The following is an 18,144-nucleotide window of genomic DNA, read 5'->3' on the forward strand; positions in this document are numbered from 1 at the left end:
AGCAGATTGCCAAGTCTTTTCTCCCAAGGAGCCATTGGTGGGTTCAAACCGCCGACCTTGTGGTTAGCAGCTGAGTGCTTAACCATTGTGCCACCGCAGATACACAGATGTGTTGATAGTAAAAAATGTTTTCCTATTGTAAAATTAAAAGAGTAATTGGAGGCTGCAGAGATTGGTGTTTGCCTTGATTTAGGTGCTTTTCTAGACTTCTGGCAGAAAGTATTTTCTTGGATGTTTAAAAAAAAACCATTTGTGACTAAGAATAATTTTTTAGCAAATACAGAAAGAGGGAGAATAGGTTAGGTGTTGCCTTATGATCAAAGTTTGTAAGTGACTCTCTTCTCAACAAAAAATATAAGTTCCACCTCCATGTTACTCTTTCAAAATTATTTCATTTGCTTCCAGAATGTTCACTAACTTGGTCCCAACCAGACTTACCGAGGTGGAAAATTTCAGCATTTCTTTAAATTCGACTGGTCACTGTTCCTGGGTAACATTTCAGTTCTGCCAGTTTCAAGGGAGAATTACCTCTTTTCCTTACCTGTGAGAAACTCTCGTTAGGTTTAAAAATTGCCAGTCATTTCTAAAAATGTCCTTTTGGTTAAAAAACAAATTTTCAACTGTAAGATAATCTTCTTTGGAAGAGGAAGGCAAGGATTCCTCTGTAAATGTTGACGGAGACATCCAGGGAAGGCTCAGTTCAGAAAAGGAGTCGAGTAATTTTTCCCCCTGAAATGATCTTCTGTGGCACTCTTCTCCCTGGTCCCGGTTTTACTGTAAAACCCTGACATCCTATTTGCGCTAACGAGGAAGAGCTGATAGCATGGAAATGTCCTTAGAAACAGCGATTTACCTCTGGGGAGGTCCTTGGAAGAGCTGCTGCGACTTGTGGTTTTTTTTTGATTGCGTGGGTTTTGACTAGTAGCACGTATTTCCAGTTAATTCTGGGACCCAACACTCCTTTTAATTTTACGCCAGGATTATTGTTTCTTTTATGGAAAAATAAGTTGCATTTTAGGGGACAGTTTCATGTACTGTGGACGAATCTGTTAGGAGGGTAGGAGAGCTGGCAAATGAAAGGTACAGGCCAACTTTCTGGGAATATTTTAGCTCAGGAGGCTAGTCACAATCCTGACTTGGCCATTTGACCTTGTGTGACTCTGGGTAAGCTGTTTAACTGATGTGAGTCTTGGTTTTATATCTGTAGATGGGGACTTATTCATTTTTTCATTTCTTCCAAACATTTATGTGCTTCAGAGTGGTGGTGGGGATCAAAGGGGAAAGATGACTTGAAAGTTTTCTGTAAACTGTAAAATGGTAGAGGAATGTGGCAGAATCTTGTTCATGTGTAGCATCCTGACCAGTGCTGTCCAGTGGAACTATAATGTGAGCCCCATATGTAATTCAGAATTTTCTAGTAGCACATAAAAAAAGTAAGAAACAGGTTAAATTAATTCAAATAATATATATATTTAACCCCATAAGCCAAAACCTTTCATATATCCAAAATATTATCATTTCATCATATAACAATATAAAAAATTATTAATGAAATGCTTACTTTCTTTTTTGTGTGAAGTCTTTAAAATATGGTGTGTATTTTACAGTTACAGCACGTCGAAATTCAGACTAGCCTCATTTCAAATGCTCAAAAGCCACATAGGGCTAGTGGTACTATGTAGGACAGTGCAGAGTAGCCTGTTATTTTGTTGCCAACATCTGTTTTGCTGGTCCCTTGTGGCTAAGCTCCTTTCTCCTTCTGCTTGGGTCCTAGGTATTACGAGACGGGGAGCATCAAGCCTGGGGTAATTGGAGGATCCAAACCAAAGGTTGCTACGCCCAAAGTGGTGGAAAAAATCGCTGAATATAAACGCCAAAACCCCACCATGTTTGCCTGGGAGATCAGGGACCGGCTGCTGGCAGAGCGGGTGTGTGACAATGACACAGTGCCCAGCGTCAGCTCCATCAACAGGTGAGGGGCTGGTGCCTGTTGGGGCTGGGGATCTGGGCAGAGGGTCCTGGGTCTTTATGTGTGTCTTCCTTGGAACATCTGGATCCTCCTTTCACCAAGGCCTTTTAGGGATTATCGATAAGAAGGATGCTAACAGAGCCTGGTGGGTCTCTCTGTTACACTTCTTCCCTCTAAAGTTGGCAGGGGTCCTTGGCTCAGAGAGAGGGGGGCCATGCCAATACCCCGGCTGTGGCTGTTTGAGATTCTCCTGAGTGCAGAGTGATTTCCATCACTCCCTTCACCACCTTGCTCCATATGTGGTGCACTTTACAGAGGACTGTCTTGATTAGGCCTTCATAAACATCACTGTCCCTGCAAGCTCAGGCTCGAAGTCTTACCACTGACCCATCCTAGGGATTCCCAGGAAGAACATCCCTGCCTCGTCTGGGCAGAGGTTGAACCAGTGAGTGTGGGGAGCAGAGTCCTGACTTGGATTGGGATATTTGGCCCCTGTCCCAGCTCTTCCACAAACTCCAAGTGTGACTTTGGCAAGGCTCTTCACCTCTCTGAGAGCCCAGGGCTCCCAGAGGTGGTGCTAATGTGAGTCTGTGATCTCAAAGAGTGATGTGCAGGACGCTAAGATGCTCTGGAGTGAGGGGATTGCCCACTCCCCAACTTCCTTGAATCTCACTCGTGGAGAGAGTGAACCAAAGAAATACCCTGGGTGCCAGGCCTGGGGTCTTCCTGGGATCCACAACGGCTTTTTCCCTCCAATTTGATCTAGGATACACTTAACGGAGCTCCAGAGATTTCAGAGTGAATTCCTGAAAGGACGTTTTCTAATGCAGATGGCGCAGTCTCAATTTCATTTAACCACATAGGGTTAGGGACGAAGTTGTTGAGATGAACTGAAATGATTGTTCTCTAAGCTTCACAAAGAAGAGAAGCCAACAGACTAAAAACTTCAACAGTTCCCATTTCTCCAAGGTCACACCCTACCCTTGTCTGGGCCTAGGGGAACCTTCACCCCTGGCAGAGTGAGGATGGTCAGATGAGAATGTCTCTGAGGTCCCTTCCAGCACTGACAGTCTTCCTTATACAGTGACACCCTGCACAGAGTCACCGTGTGCCTGTGTGTGTTGATGCTTTGAGTCCTGCTGTTTCGTAAACCATTTGCCTGTTTTTCTTCTCTCAGCAAACCTTTACCAAGGTCCCCATGTCACGTAAGGTGCTGAGAAGGTAGAGGGTAATCAGGCACACGGTCTCTATGTTTCTGTTCTTCAGGGACTCTTAACCCAGGGTGGGGTTCTAGGTGACAGCCTGGACAACTTGAGCAAAGTATAGTATTGCCAAGGAGGTAGCAATGATTGTGATGGTTTTACGAGTAACACCACTGTTCTTTTTTCTGGATTACGAGGGGCACCAATGTGCTTTGTGAGTCCCCTGTTTATGGTTAGTTGCAGGATTTCTGTGACACAAGGCAACAAATGTTTTTTTCCAAGTCTTCAAAGCACGACGTATTGCATTAGGCATTAGGCAAATCTACAGTGAAAGATTTCTTTAAAATCTTAAAAAATGTACTGGTAAAGTAGAGGATCAGCAAAAAAGAGAGCGACTCTCAGCAAGATGGATTGACACAGTGGCTGCAACAATGGGCCTAAACGTAGCAACGATTGTGAGGATGATGCAAGACTGGGCAACATTTCGTTCTGTTGTACGTGATGTTGCTATGAGTTGGAGCCCACTTGTTGGCACTTAACAACAACAACCAAAGCACAAATGTGGAGTGAGGCACATACCATCATGATTTGAACCTAGGAGTGAGCTTGCTCGACAGAGGAACCTCAGTCAAACCCACAGTCAAGCTTTGGGGGACCTAGAATCTTTAGCTCTGTCTTTCCCAGAGTGGGCTATACATATGATTGGTGGTTTGCAAGATGAATTTAGTTGGTCTATGGTGGTCACAGACACAAACTTCCATGTGGGACCAGGCAGATAATGTAATGAGTGAAGCAGGCGAGGCATAAGGCGATAGGGAGAGGTTGGGTATGTGGCAAACCAAGGAGCACAAGTCCTGTTAAAGGGACAGTTGCTTCGCAGCTTCGGCTGAATATTGCAAGGCATGAGGGCCCGGCATTCACCAGGTCCATTCTATTCTTAAAGAGAAGAAACTAGGACTTGTGTGCATATGTATGTATGTGTGCACATATGTTTGTGTATGTGAAATCTCCATATTTTTAAACTGTGGAGACCAATTTCAATTAAAAAACGACTTGCAGGATAAGCATAACTCACTTGCAAGGCTCCATTTTACTTCCTCTGTGATGCAAGATGAAAATTGTTTTGTGATGAATTTATTGTAATGTGCTTTTGAAAAATATAACTAGCCCACTAAATCAGTTATTTTGTGAACTTTATGACACCCCCTACCCCATTTTTGGCAGGGAACTGAAATTACCTAACAAAATTAATTTATTTAACTTAAAAAGTTAGCTATTTGAAGGAAACATATGAAGTAAGTAGAGCACAGTGGTTACAGATGTTGCAAAGGATGTGGAGGAGGTACTGGAATGTGTGGCCTTGGGAAATCCTGGATCACTGATGCTTTGTGTCAGGAGCTGTACTGCATGGCTGGCTGCTGGTTGCTGGGCCATGGCTGGCCTCAGGGGCCTCCTGGGTGTCCTGGTCCATAGCTGTGGCCCAACTGGCCATGCCTCTAAGATGCTTTCACATCTGTGGTGACCTACAGTCCCCAAGGCCTGACTCTACCCTGTGACAGGTGTAGAAACTGAGGTCCAGATGGGAGTGCAGGGGAATGATGGCTTCGTGGTAGAGCTGGGGGTAGAGCCTAGGCCTCGATGGAAGACGGGAGCTGGTCCCTTTCCATCACTGCCCTGCAGGACTCTGCAAGTGACAGAGTTGAGGATCTGGGAGAAGAGTGGCAAGGAGGTGGAAAACAGCGATTCTGACTCCATTTTGGAACCTGCATGTTTTGCTGTCTTTCTGCAGGCTCCCTCTGTGATCTGTAGTCTCGAGGTACACTTTCCTGTACTTTTCTCCAGGGGTTCCCTCTGGGGCTTGTCTCTGGGGCTCCTCTGCAGGGAGAGCTGAATGGTGTATGGCCAACCAATTGACTGCAGTGCAAATAAACTAAGTGTGGGGCAATCTCATGGTGCTATACCCTCCTCCCCTACCAAGAAAGCCTGAGCCAACCTACCATCGGATTTTGTTTTCCACATGAAGACAAAGATCCCGTTGCATTTGAATGGATGCAACTTCTAAAAACCTGCCTTGTCATTGGAGCCCTAGTGGTGAAGTGGTTAAGAGCTCAGGCTGCTAATCAAAATGTTGACAGTTGGAATCCACCAGTTGCTCCTTGAAAACCCTATGGCAGTTCTACTCGGTCCTGTAGGGTCGGTATGAGTTAGAATCGACTTGATGGCACACAACAACAACAATAAGGGGATCAACGGCTCCTTCTCCCAGCCCCTGCCTCCCTAGAGCCAGCTTCTCATTATTGCTCTATTTCAAACAGCTGGGGGAGGGAGTGGTGGCTGGCCTTGTAGCTATTCTGGTGGTCAGCAGGGTCATCTCCACCCCTAGAAGTGAGTGCCTTCCTACTGTCTTCATGGGACCAATCTGGGAAACCATGACCGATGTGGGGTTAAACAACACTGAACCAGTTCTGCTAGGCTTGGAGGAGATTTCCTGGAACATAAACCACCATGCTATGCTGGGATCCTGCATAACCTCTTGGAATCCAGTCTGAGTGTCAGTGGAAGGTGGCTAAAGCTGACTCAAACTGTGGGTGGGATGGAGTCTTTCTTCTTCTGTTCCAGTCCCGTTGGTCTAAATCAGAGGCCAAGTGGTGGGGACCACAAAGACTACGAGCAGTATTCCCAGTTTAGAGGGGCACCTCTACTTAGCACCAGTTGCTAGTTGTCATGTGGGAATGCGGGGCCATTAATGTGGGATGGTCTGATTTTTCAAGAGAGGCTAGAAACCCAGGCATTTATGTAAAAGGTCTCAACTTAAAAGTATTGACAACTAATTCAAATAAAAATAAGCATACTGTGCAGGCCAAACAAAACTTGTCCAGGGCTGGATGTAGCCTGGGGCCAATTGTTTGAGAGATCTGCTCTGAATCCTGACTTGGGCAGCAAACCTTCTGAGGTTGCTCACCCACCCCATCCCCTCTTGCTTCTCCACACGATCATCTTGGGCACTGCCTGAGGGCCCTCTCCCAGCTCGGCCCATGTGGGCCCTCTCCCAGTTCGGCCCATGTGGGCCCTCTCCCAGCTCGGCCCATGTGGACCCCTGGCTTTCAGATTCTCAGTACAGTTTATGGCCCAAGTATCTTACTGCACTGATGGCAGTTTGATCAGTGCCGAAGACACAAGTGTTTGTTTAGCCCCATTTCCTTGTTTTCTTTTCCAAGGCACCATGATTTTCTCTTCTGATGTAATTTTTTTGGGGTGAGGGGGTGAGAAAATCTTTTAAAAGACCTAGTCTTTATAAATTCTCCTGTCACAAGAAGAAGGGGGGCAAAATGGGATCCCAACAAATGCCTATGATACCTAAAGCCCTCAAATTTTAATCCTCACATTCTAAACGAATTCTGAATCCAAATAGGCTTTATACCTCATATATGAAGTTTTTAGCAAAGGGACCATTTCATCAAATATGGCTCAAAGAAAAGTGCTTGGGTATGGGAGTCGAGAGTCTGAGATGATTTGCTATGTGACCCTGGGCAAGTCACTTGAGCACTCTGGGCCTTAGTGTCCGCATCTGTAGGAATTGGCTGATTGCTGAGCTCCCCTCTTTGTGTTGGGCTATCTAGGATGTTCATATGGTGTCCAGGGTCATGTCCGTGCTCAGCAAAGTAAAGGATGTACCTTTTAATGCTGACTGCCAATTAGCCCCAACTGTCTCTGGTTTAAAACAGGTCCTGAGTGTGCTTTTATTATAATAAGTCTTGATGATAACTTGTTATTTTTAAAGACTGTATCATTCAATTACAGTCTTGTTCTTCCCACTAATATTTCTTCTCAGTGGAAGATGATGCTCTTTGTTCTTACTTGGTGGCTGCTGAGAGCAGCTGGGCAAAATCTATTATCCTCAAGGACAGCTTTGAAGGATTCCCTACAATTCCGGACTCCTCTCTAAAGGACAACTTCACTGTAGCCTTACAGTACAGTGTGGTGATGGCTGCCTTGCCCTCCCCAGCTCCCAATGGAAACCCATGTGTTGTTTTTTTTTTTCTATGTGTTTTTTAAGGCAAATGTGGAAAATATTAACCTTTTAATCTTTATAAAGACACTACTGATAATAATAACAACTAATATTTATTGAGCACTGTTCTAAGTATTTAATTAATTTAATCCTCGTCATAATCTTTGTTCCTGTTGTTAATCACTGAGTTGATTCTGATTCAGGGTAACCCATGTGTATCAGAGTAGAACTGTGCTCCGCAGGGTTTTCAAGACTGTGACCTTTCGGAAGCAGATCACCAGTCCTGTGTTCCGAAGTGCCTCTGGGCAGGTTCAAATTGCCAACTTTCAGCTAGCAATTGAGTGCTTGGTCCTGTTTTGCAGATGAAGAAACTGAGGCACAGAGACGTTAAGTAATTTACCTAAGGTTCTGCAGCTGGTAGATTGCAAGTTTGGGATTCGAACGCTAGTAGTCTGGTTCTGGAGGCTGTACATTTAATCACCATGCTGTAGCAGCCTCAGTGACTTTTAATAATTGATAATGTTTTATAAATATTTTTAAAGAAACATAAGGAAAACATAATTTTCTTTGCTTTGTTTATACATAAATTTAATGGCCAGACAATGCCTTGAAAAATTAGGACTTTATGCTGGAGTTCAATGGGAAATAGTTATGATATATTTTGCCATATATTTATATATATATAAACCATAATATAGTAATTATATTTATATCATATATGTCCGTATAGTCACATATCTAGCTATAGCTCTCTATGTGTATACATATGTGTGTATATATATACACACACATATATACACACATATGCACACACACACACATACATAGAGAAGGTGACATACATAACAATACAAAAATTCTACTTAATGTCAGCTTAATTCTAGGTGGTCAAGAAGACTACCTCACTCTCAGATCCCTGTCCAACAGCCTCTGTGTTTGCTTAGTTAGAATAAGTAGTATGAATAGAGAAACAAACAAACAAAGCATTCTGAATGTATTTGAGTCTAAAGTTGACTCATCAGAAAATGGCAAGAGGTCCTTTGCTGAGCTCAAGTGACTGGGCTCCAGAGAGCCTATGTTTGGGCTATAGGGTAACTGGAAATGCCCATTCCAGGCTATCAGCCAAGGACCCAGCGCCAAGCATCAAGATCAAAGAGGGCAGAGGCCATAGTCTAGGGAGGTTAAGGAGCAGTACCTGCCACTCTGTCCTTCCTCTCCATTTTCACAAGCTAGAGATCTCGTGCAGCCTTAAATCAAGCTTCTAGAAATGGTCTGGAATGTAGAAAAGCTTATATAATGTTGAGTGAATAAGAGCAGGAGACAGAGTTGTGTTCGTGGTTTAATCCTGATTCTGTTAAGAGAAAATGGGTATTTCTAAATATGCACAGAAATGTTGGCACAAAGGAAATACACCAAAAGGAGATTTTAGATGCCTTCTTTATTCTTTTCCATGGTGTCCAAGTCGTCTATAATGAACACATATTACTTATAATTAGGAAAAATTAATAAATGTTCTTTTAAAGAATAATTTGAGGCTGGAACAGAACTTTTCCAAAGAAGCTGAATATTTTATTACCACCTTTCCTTCTCACAAAGTGCCAGAAAACCAACTTTTTATGGACCCCAAGGGACTTTTTGTCTGGCCCTGTTCTGCTGCTCTAAGGTGCACTGACCTAAGGTCCTGTAGAGACCCTGTGCATGGTCCATCTGGAAGTTTACAACTTAGGCTTCCCAGAGCCCAAGTTTCTGCAGAGCTGCCCGGTGGCAAAGGGAAGGCAATTACGTAAATGAAGTTAGCAAAGAGTGATCTATTCCAACTCCCTCATTGTACTCAGGTCCAGAATGTTTTGTACTTGCCTAGGTCACAATCAAGTTCATATTAAAACTGGAGCCAGGTTTTTAGAAACAGTCCAGGGCACATGTAGCCTCCAGCTGTGTAGAGCCTTTTGCTGAAGTTTTGTAGGAGGTAGGCTTCTCCTTGGCAAAGCCAAGCCAGTCCTCTGCTAGTGGCACTGTAACACTTCCTAGTTGCAGAGCAACACATGCACCCCACCCTTGGTAATCTCCTTGTGTGGGAGGTGTTAATCATCCTATGGGCTCTCTTTGGTAGAGAAATCAGAGTATCACAGCTGTCAGGGGACAGAGAGGTCACCTGGTTCAGCCCCTCCATTCCACAAATGGGAGCTGAGGTCCAGCGAAGGGAAGGGACTCCCCAAAGTCACTCAGTGGGTCCCTTATGGAGCTGGAACTACATCTGAGAAAGGGATGCCCGTTTGTAACATTAGTGCATCAGCCCCTTTCTACAGAAGAGACACTTGAGGCCCAGAAAGTGAGTGCAAATCAACCAAAGACACCTAGAAAGGTAGAGGCTGAGTTGGGACTAGGTCATAATTCTTCCAACCCGCTAACCCCCAACCTATGTTCATAATCTCCCCCACCTCTGCCCTAGCTCCACCCGTGGCCCAGCTTGAGTATGGGTTTTCTGGGTCTTTGATAGCTGGTTGAGATCTCATCTCTTTGCTGGAACATCAGTGAATTCTCTTCTCCTCCCTGGAATGCCTGGTGACAACTGGCCATTTGTTTTTTCCCAATTCCTACAGGATCATTCGGACAAAAGTACAGCAGCCTCCCAACCAGCCAGTTCCCGCTTCCAGTCACAGCATAGGTAAGAAGAACTTTTAAAAAAAAATTAAAAAATCTAATGGGCTCCAAATATTCTAAAGAACTTTTAATCATTCTTATGGACAGATAATTCTGCATAAAACACTTTGGCACACGTACTAATGCGCCTTCTTTGTCATTCTCCAAGGGCTGAACCTGGTAAATGAATTTTATAAATACTGCTAAAAGGTTTTGAATTTTACTGATTATTATGATAAATAGCTTTCACCATGAGACAGAAAATTGAAATCTAAGCCAAAAAAAAAAAAAAAATCCACTAATGGGGGTCTATAGAATGTCAGATAATTAAAGTAATAAATCAAGAAAGGGATACTTATTCATAACATTTTCTGCATCATTAGTCAGTAAGTAGTTTTGAATGTGTTTTTTTCTTCTATCAACCAGCCCTTCCACAATTCTTTGTGCACTTGCAGTCTTGAGTGAAGATGTGGCAAAACTTCCCAAACTTTCTTTCTCTCTCACTCTTGCTTCGATCTCATGAACTGTCAAGGGCTGCCGGCAGGGCTTCTGATGCTCACAAGCCAAGTCTGAGAGTGGCTCTGACTTGTAAGGGTGGGAGTCATATTTCATACTACTCAAGAGACCAGAAATTTTCCTTCCCTTCCTTTCAAAGATTGTGAGATGAGGATCACATGTGTCTGTTTAAGGTATGTTATCTCTCATTTGGGATGCAGGAAGCACCCCTGGTTAGCTGGGGAAAAAGTTAGTCTCCTATCGGAAAGTAAGTGACCATTTAGCAAGCCTGTGACAGTTCTGGTTGCCACAATCCCTGTTCATTCTGCTTAATCACATTTCAGATTGTGTAGCTTTTCCACACCTTCATCACGTCTTTAACCAAAAATTTGAACTCCCAGTGGAGATGAGGGACAGGCAGAGAGGCCTGGTTTATAGCTCCAGTTCTAGCGTGAACTCATCCAGTGAGTGGCACAAGTCCATTTGCCTCTCTGAGCCTCAGTTTCCCTTTTGTGGACTGAGGAGCACAGGCCAGGTGCTCTCTGAGGCTCCTACCAGCTTTGATCCTCCATGGTTGCCTCTTTGAATAAAGCTAAGACAGAACTCCTCCCTGCCATGAAATAATTATTTTGTTTAGTAATCTATTCAAAAGGTTGTTTGGTAAGCCCCTGCTATGCAGACATGGCCTTGGAGACTAATGCTGCAAAGAAGGCAGGACGAAATCTTCCCCCTCAAGGACTTCTCAGTCTAATGGTGGGAACGTAACAAAGAGAAGTTTGCAAAACACTGGGATCAAGCCCAAGAAGTTGGTACAGAGTTCTGTGGGAGCAAAAGAGAGCTCTGTTCAGCAGGGGTGAGGCTTCCTGGGGGGATGTTTGTGGCTGAGATTTCACCTTTGGCTATAACTATTTCAGGTCACATACACAAATCTATTGCTGTCAAGTCCATTCCAATGCACAGTAACCCCATAGCACAGAGTAGAACTGCCCCATAGGGTTGCCTAGGCTGTGAATCGTTAGGGAAGCAGACTGCCACATCTTTCTCCCACAGAACAGCTGATGGGTTCGAACTGCCAACTTTTGGTTAGCAGCCGAGCACTTAACCACTGCACCACCAGGGCTCCTTTAGGTCACATAGCAATGAAAACTTTTGTGGTTTTAATTGTTTCGGATCCTATAGCAATAAACTATAATGATATTCTTAATGCAATTAGTGTCATTAAATTATACACATGAAAAATCTTGAATTGGCAAATGTTGTGTTATAGGTACCTTTATAACAATTAAAAAAAAGCAAAAATATATGTTTTTAAAATTGGTTTAGAGGAATAATTCTACTTATAGGTCAGCAGAAAGCTTTGCTTTGTCTCAGACTTTTTAATGAAAACTTTATCTTTACAGCCCCTTGTAGATTATAAACTTTTTGAAAAGTGAGAAAGCTGAAGCTTAGGGGGATTAAATAACTAGCCCAGTGTCCCAGAGCCTGTAAGTGGTGGAGCCAGAACTGGAACCTGGGTCTTTTGAACCTAGTGCCATCACAAAACACCGGAAGAAACGTTACTGCTTCTGTCAGCAACATGGTGAAGCTTGGTTATATGTGGCTTGTTGTTGTTTAAAGTATCAAGTGGCCTCTGGTCTTTCTTCCTCTGTTCTCTGCTCCTTACTTAATACAGAAAAAGTTGTGAGATTTGCATAAATCTATTTTGAGGAGCTTCTTCTGGTGAAGGAAAAGAGAAGTTAACGATTTCCGCTTCTGGGTCTCCCAAGGAAGATCTAAAATCAAACTCAACTATGAGAAGAAAGGCACTGCTCCCTCTGTCTCTAGGAACAAGGAGCTGGATCTGCTCCAAGGAAAGCGACAAACATCTCATGCCATCACGACCTTTTCTAGTAATTTCCTACACTTTACAGTCAAAGGCAGCTTCACCTGCCTCCAGCTAGTTATAGCCCAAGGAAATGTGTCTGAGATTGGTCTGTAGGTTTTAATGAACCACGAAAGAATCCCCATAGCCCAGAAATGGAAATTCAGCTGTAGAGCTGGAGAGGACCCTAATCCCTGACTGGTCTCTTCCTTGGGGTCTGGGGTCAAGAGCTGATTGATGTGAAATTTGCACAAAAGCTTTTTCCCCTGTTCTTATCCCCACAAATTATGAGACCTGGCCTCAGTCACTGTAAGTCATCAACCTCTGTCCACAATTCTGGGCAGGGGAAATCTAGACTTTAAGTCAGCATTCCTGGAGCTGAGTCCTGATGCTGCCTCTTCTTAGCTATATGACTTTGAGCAAATCACTTCACCTTGTGGGCCTCAGTTTCCTCATCCGATAATAATAGCTCTCTGGGTTGTTGCGAGCATCAAATGAAATCACTGCATTCATATGAAGCACATCGTTGTTATTAAACATTAACTAGTGAGCAGCAGATTGGTATTGGAGTCAATCGTTCAATCTCTGGATTCCAATCATCACTCTGCCCCTTATCGCCCCTTGGGCAAGTCAGCCTTCTCTAGGCCTTGATTTTCTTACCTCTCCAGTGGGATAATAATATTACCTAGCTTACAAGATTGTTCCCAGGATTAAATGAGACAAGGCTTCAATGCCTGACACAGAGTAAGTGCTCAAAAAGTGTTGGTTCTCTTCATTATCACAATTGATATTAAAAACTAAAATCCAGGTAAGCTGGAAGGAGAAAAGATACTGAGGAGCTATAAAAAGAAGGGGCAGTTTGCCTTTGGAGTTTTGTTGGCTGTGTGTATGAGTGTGTACAGGTATTTATGTCTGTGTGGATGGGTGGGTGTATCAGTTCAAGGGTGGGGAATGCCTAATGAGTTCCTCTAAATCTTTCCTAGCACCAGCTGGTACTCCCATCTTTCTCTTCTCCATCCCCTGCTTCCTGCATCCCTGGACAGCCTGGGATCTGCGACAGTGCTCTTGGGACACTGCCCTGTGTTCCCTTCTGCACTGCCAGCTGCCGGTTAAGCTGAGAACCTGGGCAAACGACCGACCGCGGGCCACTCTCCTTGCCCAGGGGTGGCTGCTGGTGCAGTAAGGGGAGTGCGCGCGGCCCACACCCGCTAGCGTTGCACTCCGTCCGCTGTTGCTTCCAGAGGGTGCACGGTCAGCGCCTTTGTCACAGGCCCTCCCGAGCGCTCCGCTCGGGCCCCACAGCCCTCCCGCCGGGCCTTGACCGCCCCTCTCCCTCTGCGCAGTGTCCACGGGCTCCGTGACGCAGGTGTCGTCGGTGAGCACGGACTCGGCCGGCTCCTCATACTCCATCAGCGGCATCCTGGGCATCTCGTCCCCCAGCGCCGACACCAACAAGCGCAAGAGAGACGAAGGTAAGAGACGCCCGTGCGGCGCCGTCGGGGACGCGCCTGATTCCCGGGCCGCTCAGGCAGGGGCAGAGGCAAAGATGCCGGCTGAGCACCGGATGAGCCTGGGTCCTCCGCAGGGGCAGACGGGCACCTGGGGCTGTGGAGTCATCTTTGCTGGTCTCCCCACATTTAGGCTTCTCCCTGGGTGGGGAGAGTCGGGCCTGGCTGAGCCCCCGGGGCATTTAAAGGGCCCTGTGTGTGTGAACAGTTAATTGCTTGGTAGCTAAGGGAAAGGTTGGAGATTCGGCTCCTCAGAAGAAAGGCTTGGTGAGCTACTTTTTAAAAATCAGCCACTGAAAACCCTATGGAGCATAGTTCTACTGTGACATATATGGGGTCACTTGAAAGCAACTGTTGTGTGTGTATGTGTGCAGATATGATGCCCAGAGCTGGGGAGCACAGGGGTGTGGGCATCATATCTGCCTCAAGGACATCAGTGTTCTTTTGGGGGGGAGCCCGGGTACGGGCCTGGCCAAGCAGCCACCTCTGGGGTCTGGCAGTGAGAGTGGCACACATGGGTGGAGGGGGCTGAGAGATCAGTTCTCTGAGGGACAGTACACACCTTTGGTTCTGATGGTGGTGGAGGGGCTGAGGAAGTTAATAACCATCTCATCTCCGCCCTTGGGCCTGGAAGGAAGGAGTGCAGGGACCTCCTGGGGAATACAAAGATGACAGTCTTCCCGGATGGTTTTTCTCAATCCCTCTGTGTGGCCGGCTGGGCCTCCTGGAACCCATCACCTCAGCCTGGCCACGGCCCCCCTTTACCCGGGCCTCCTTTCCCCTGGACAAGGCTGCCAGCCCAGGCTGACATTAATGGGTTTGAGAGGAGAAACGACCCCCTGGGAGTCTGTAAAACCTTCCTCAGGAAAGGAAAAAAGCCATAGTCCAGGGTCTGAGAGCAGCGTGACAGAAATCTTGATTCAATTATTCTGTTCCTCGGCACAATTCCCTTTCCCGGCTCCTTGTAAGGGATGTATGTTCTTGTGAGCACATGCCTAAGTACTTAAGATCCGTAACTAGAAAATTGAGTCGGCCCAGTGGTGGATTGGCCTGTGGTCTGCGTATTCCAGGCAGCGCAGGAGCTGGGCCCATGGCTTCTGTGGGGAGGATTCGAGGCTTTGGGAACCTGCCTCACCTCTTTCCCTTGCTCCTGACGCTCCTGAGCAGATGTCAGAGTTGTCAACTTGGTGGATTGCTGTGCTGTATCACTGCAGGAGCTAGTGGGCCTACAATCTCGGTTGGTTTACGGAGTTGATGGTGTCATCTTTTCTCCTGTTGTCACCTGGACTGGAAGCAGATGTGCCCAAGATGGGGCCTGGCTGTATCTGATTATGGTGGGGTCCTGGTTACGTGAGACTTCTACAAAGGCTGAGGGATCCAGGCAGAGATTTTGAGAGAAAGAAAGAAAATCTAGTGTGATGTTGACCACCAAACAGACAGGTCCTGATTTAGGGGATTATTTTACAGTGCTTGTGGGGTGCTGTTTGGCCTGCACTCTCTGATCCGTGGTCACTGTTTGACCCCTTAAGCTGCTTTAAAAGGTGGAGTGGTCAGAACGTGGGTGGTGTTAGTCCTGAGTACTCAGCACTGGTCAGATTATGCCCGGAGGACATTGAGCAGTTTGGGGTATTGACCTTTAAGAGAGACAGTGACAAACTGGGACTTGTCCAGATGAGTGTATCTAGGGTGGGGAGGGATCTGGCTATCACAGCACCTGGGAGCCCCTGAAGATTCTAGGGATGTCAACACAAAGAAGAATTAGCAGGACAGGTTTGTTGCCTGCACGTATTTGGAGGGCTGACATGGAGGGAGAGAGGAATAAGACTTGATGTGTGGCCTCAAAGAACAGCTTGTAGCAAAGGCAGAGGAGATTTACACTCAGTGTGCAAATATGAGCTCGGTCTAGGGGTAAAAGGGGCTGCCTCAAGAGGTAGTGAGTGCCCCATCATTAGGGATATGCAAGCAGAGCCTACCTTGCCACTTGGGGCTGCTGTACAAGAGTATCAAGAATCAGATGTAGGATTGGATGCTCTTTGAGGTCCTTCCAGCTCTAAAATTTATCATAGGGTTCTGACCCCCAGTGTCTGACCTGTGGGCTCAAGGAGAATGATTTGTTGGCCCTGGGAGTATACAGGATTGGGAAGAGTAGGGGGCCCAAGCAGCCAGAATGTCTCCTCTTCTCACCCAATCCTCTCCCTTGCATCACCCAGAGTGTATGTGGCTGAGCAGAGGGGAGGGCAGAAGTGCCCTTGCTCACATCGGTGAAGTCTAGGGGGTGAGGGGAGGGGTATGACACAGCACCCCCTACTGCCCTTTCCCAAAACTCGTTGCCATAGGATTCCTAGGCTGTAATCTTTACAGAAGCTGACTGCTGTATCTTTCTTCCACGGAGCAGCTCTTGGGTTAGCAGCTGAGTGCTTAACCACTGCACAACCTGGGCTCCTTTGCTCTTTCTCTGTCTCTCTTTTTATTGCCCCAGATCCCTGCATTGCCTCAGTGGTGAGGTAAGGAGGCAGAGATTGCCACTCCCATTTTAAAGAGGAGAAAACTGAGGCCCCAGGGAGTTCCGTGACATTGGCAATGCTGCACAGCTTGTGTGGACTGGGGACTTGGGAAGAGCTGGAGAGCCCCAAGGCCCCTCAGTTTCCTGGCTTTGGCCTGCTGCCCCTCAGCCCCTCTAGAGAGGCCCTTGGATGTAGAGAAGCCTGGGTCTAGGTGGAGCCTGGGGAGGGCATGTGGAAGGATTTCAAGCAGAAGGCTCAGCAGGCCAGATGCTACTGAGAGTGTAGTGAGGTGAGACTGGAGGTCAGGGGTTTGAGGAGAGCAGAGAAAGTAAGAACCAGCCACTGGGATCAGGCCAGGGAAACACAGGGGAATTGCTGTGCTACACACTGGAGGGCCGTCTTATCGAGGCTGCAGACATTGGATTTGTGAGGGGCTGGCCTACAGGAGTGGACCATTTTTCTCAGAGCCCTCAGCCTGAGAGAAGGAAGGGATAAAGCAGATAGTAGGATGTGCACAGGGCAGGGATTCTGCAGGTGGGAGTAGCGGATGGGGCAAAAGAGATATTGGAGGGCCGAGAGGAAGATGGCTGAGGATCCTCAGCCCTGTTTCTGAGATGAGATGACTGAGGTTCTGCAGAGTGGAACGCTTGCTCAGCTCTCTGGTTTGCAGTCATTTCCAGCTTGGACTTGGGCATTTCCTGGTGCCATTCCCCAGCCTGGGCCTCAGGAAGGGAGTGGACAGTGATAGAAGGCCTGTCTGCTAGAGCTCACAGGCTGGCAGCAAGGTTGGCAAGCCCATCATCCCTCCAATGGGCAGTGTGTGAGGTGATGCTGTAATGGGGGGTTGGCACTAAGAGGGGAAGAGCAGGGCAGGGAGAGGCTGATTTTGACCAAAAGGATCTCAAAGACTCCTCATAGGAAGTGACATTCAAGGGCTGGGAAGACGAAGGAGAGGATATTCAAAGGAAAGAGATTTATGTCAAGGCTGGGACTCCGGTGAGCACGTACAGAGAGGGCTTGGGACACAGAGAGCTCCAGTACAGCTGGGGTGAGAGAGGGAGAGAAGTGGAAAGAGAGTCAGACTGAGTGGCTTGGCCATTTCAGTCTCTGAGCTTTTAGTCTGGAAGTGATGGGGAGGTGATTTTGAGCTGTGTGTCTTCGAGGCTCAATAGACGTGCACTGTAACCGCAGATATGGAAGAGATTAGCCCAGTGCTGTCCAATAGGAATATAGTGTGAGCCACATACAGAATTTCAAATCTTCTAGTAGCCTCATTGGAGCCCTGGTGGCACAGTGGTTAACAACTCGGCTGCTAAACAAAAGGTCGGCATTTCGAATCCTCCAGCTGCTTTTTGGAAACCCTATGGGCGCAGTTCTACTCTGTCCTATAAGATCCCTATGACTTGGAATCAACTTGACAGCAATGAGTAGTAGCCTCATTAAAAAAAAAAAAAAATGAAAAGAAACAGGAAGAATTAATGTTAATAATATATTTTATTTACCCAATATGTCCCAAATATTATTATTTCAATCATCAATAGAAAAAAAATTGATGTTGTATTTTCCTTTCTTTTTTGTGTTAAGTCTTTGAAATCTTGTACGTATTTTACACTATGACACATCTTAATTTGGATGCTAAATTTTGACAGTTAAAATTAAATGTTGACCTACCAAAGAAATAAAGTTGTGCTTAGTGGAAAAATATTTTACACTGCTTTGGTTTTTAAATTTAAATTTAAGTTTATTAAAATCAGACTGCATAAAAAATTTAGCTCCTCAGTTGCACAAGTCACGTTTCAAGTGCTCCATGGCCCCACGTGGCTAGTGGCTACGGTATTGGACAACATGGCTGTAGTGCAAGTGCTTGGCATACAGTAAGTGCTCAATAGATGGTCTTTGATGGACTGGACCAGTTACATGTTTCTGGAAGGTTCACCATTAGTGACGAAGGGG

At 46.0% G+C, this 18,144-nt stretch overlaps 1 protein-coding gene across 4 annotated transcripts in view; it reads left to right on the forward strand.

Annotated features, from left to right (window-relative positions):
* PAX5 (paired box 5) overlaps window positions 1–18,144 on the forward strand; it is a 200,154-nt gene that overhangs the window by 17,401 nt on the left and 164,609 nt on the right. For all 4 annotated transcript variants that reach the window (XM_064291723.1, XM_023545128.2, XM_064291725.1 and 1 more), the window contains exons 3-5: window positions 1,775–1,972; window positions 9,784–9,848; window positions 13,523–13,651. In XM_064291723.1, coding sequence (XP_064147793.1) covers window positions 1,775–1,972; window positions 9,784–9,848; window positions 13,523–13,651 — 392 coding nt within the window. The remainder of the gene's footprint in view (window positions 1–1,774; window positions 1,973–9,783; window positions 9,849–13,522; window positions 13,652–18,144) is intronic.

The sequence above is a fragment of the Loxodonta africana genome, chromosome 9, assembly GCF_030014295.1.
Source record: "Loxodonta africana isolate mLoxAfr1 chromosome 9, mLoxAfr1.hap2, whole genome shotgun sequence".
Lineage (NCBI taxonomy): Eukaryota > Metazoa > Chordata > Mammalia > Proboscidea > Elephantidae > Loxodonta > Loxodonta africana.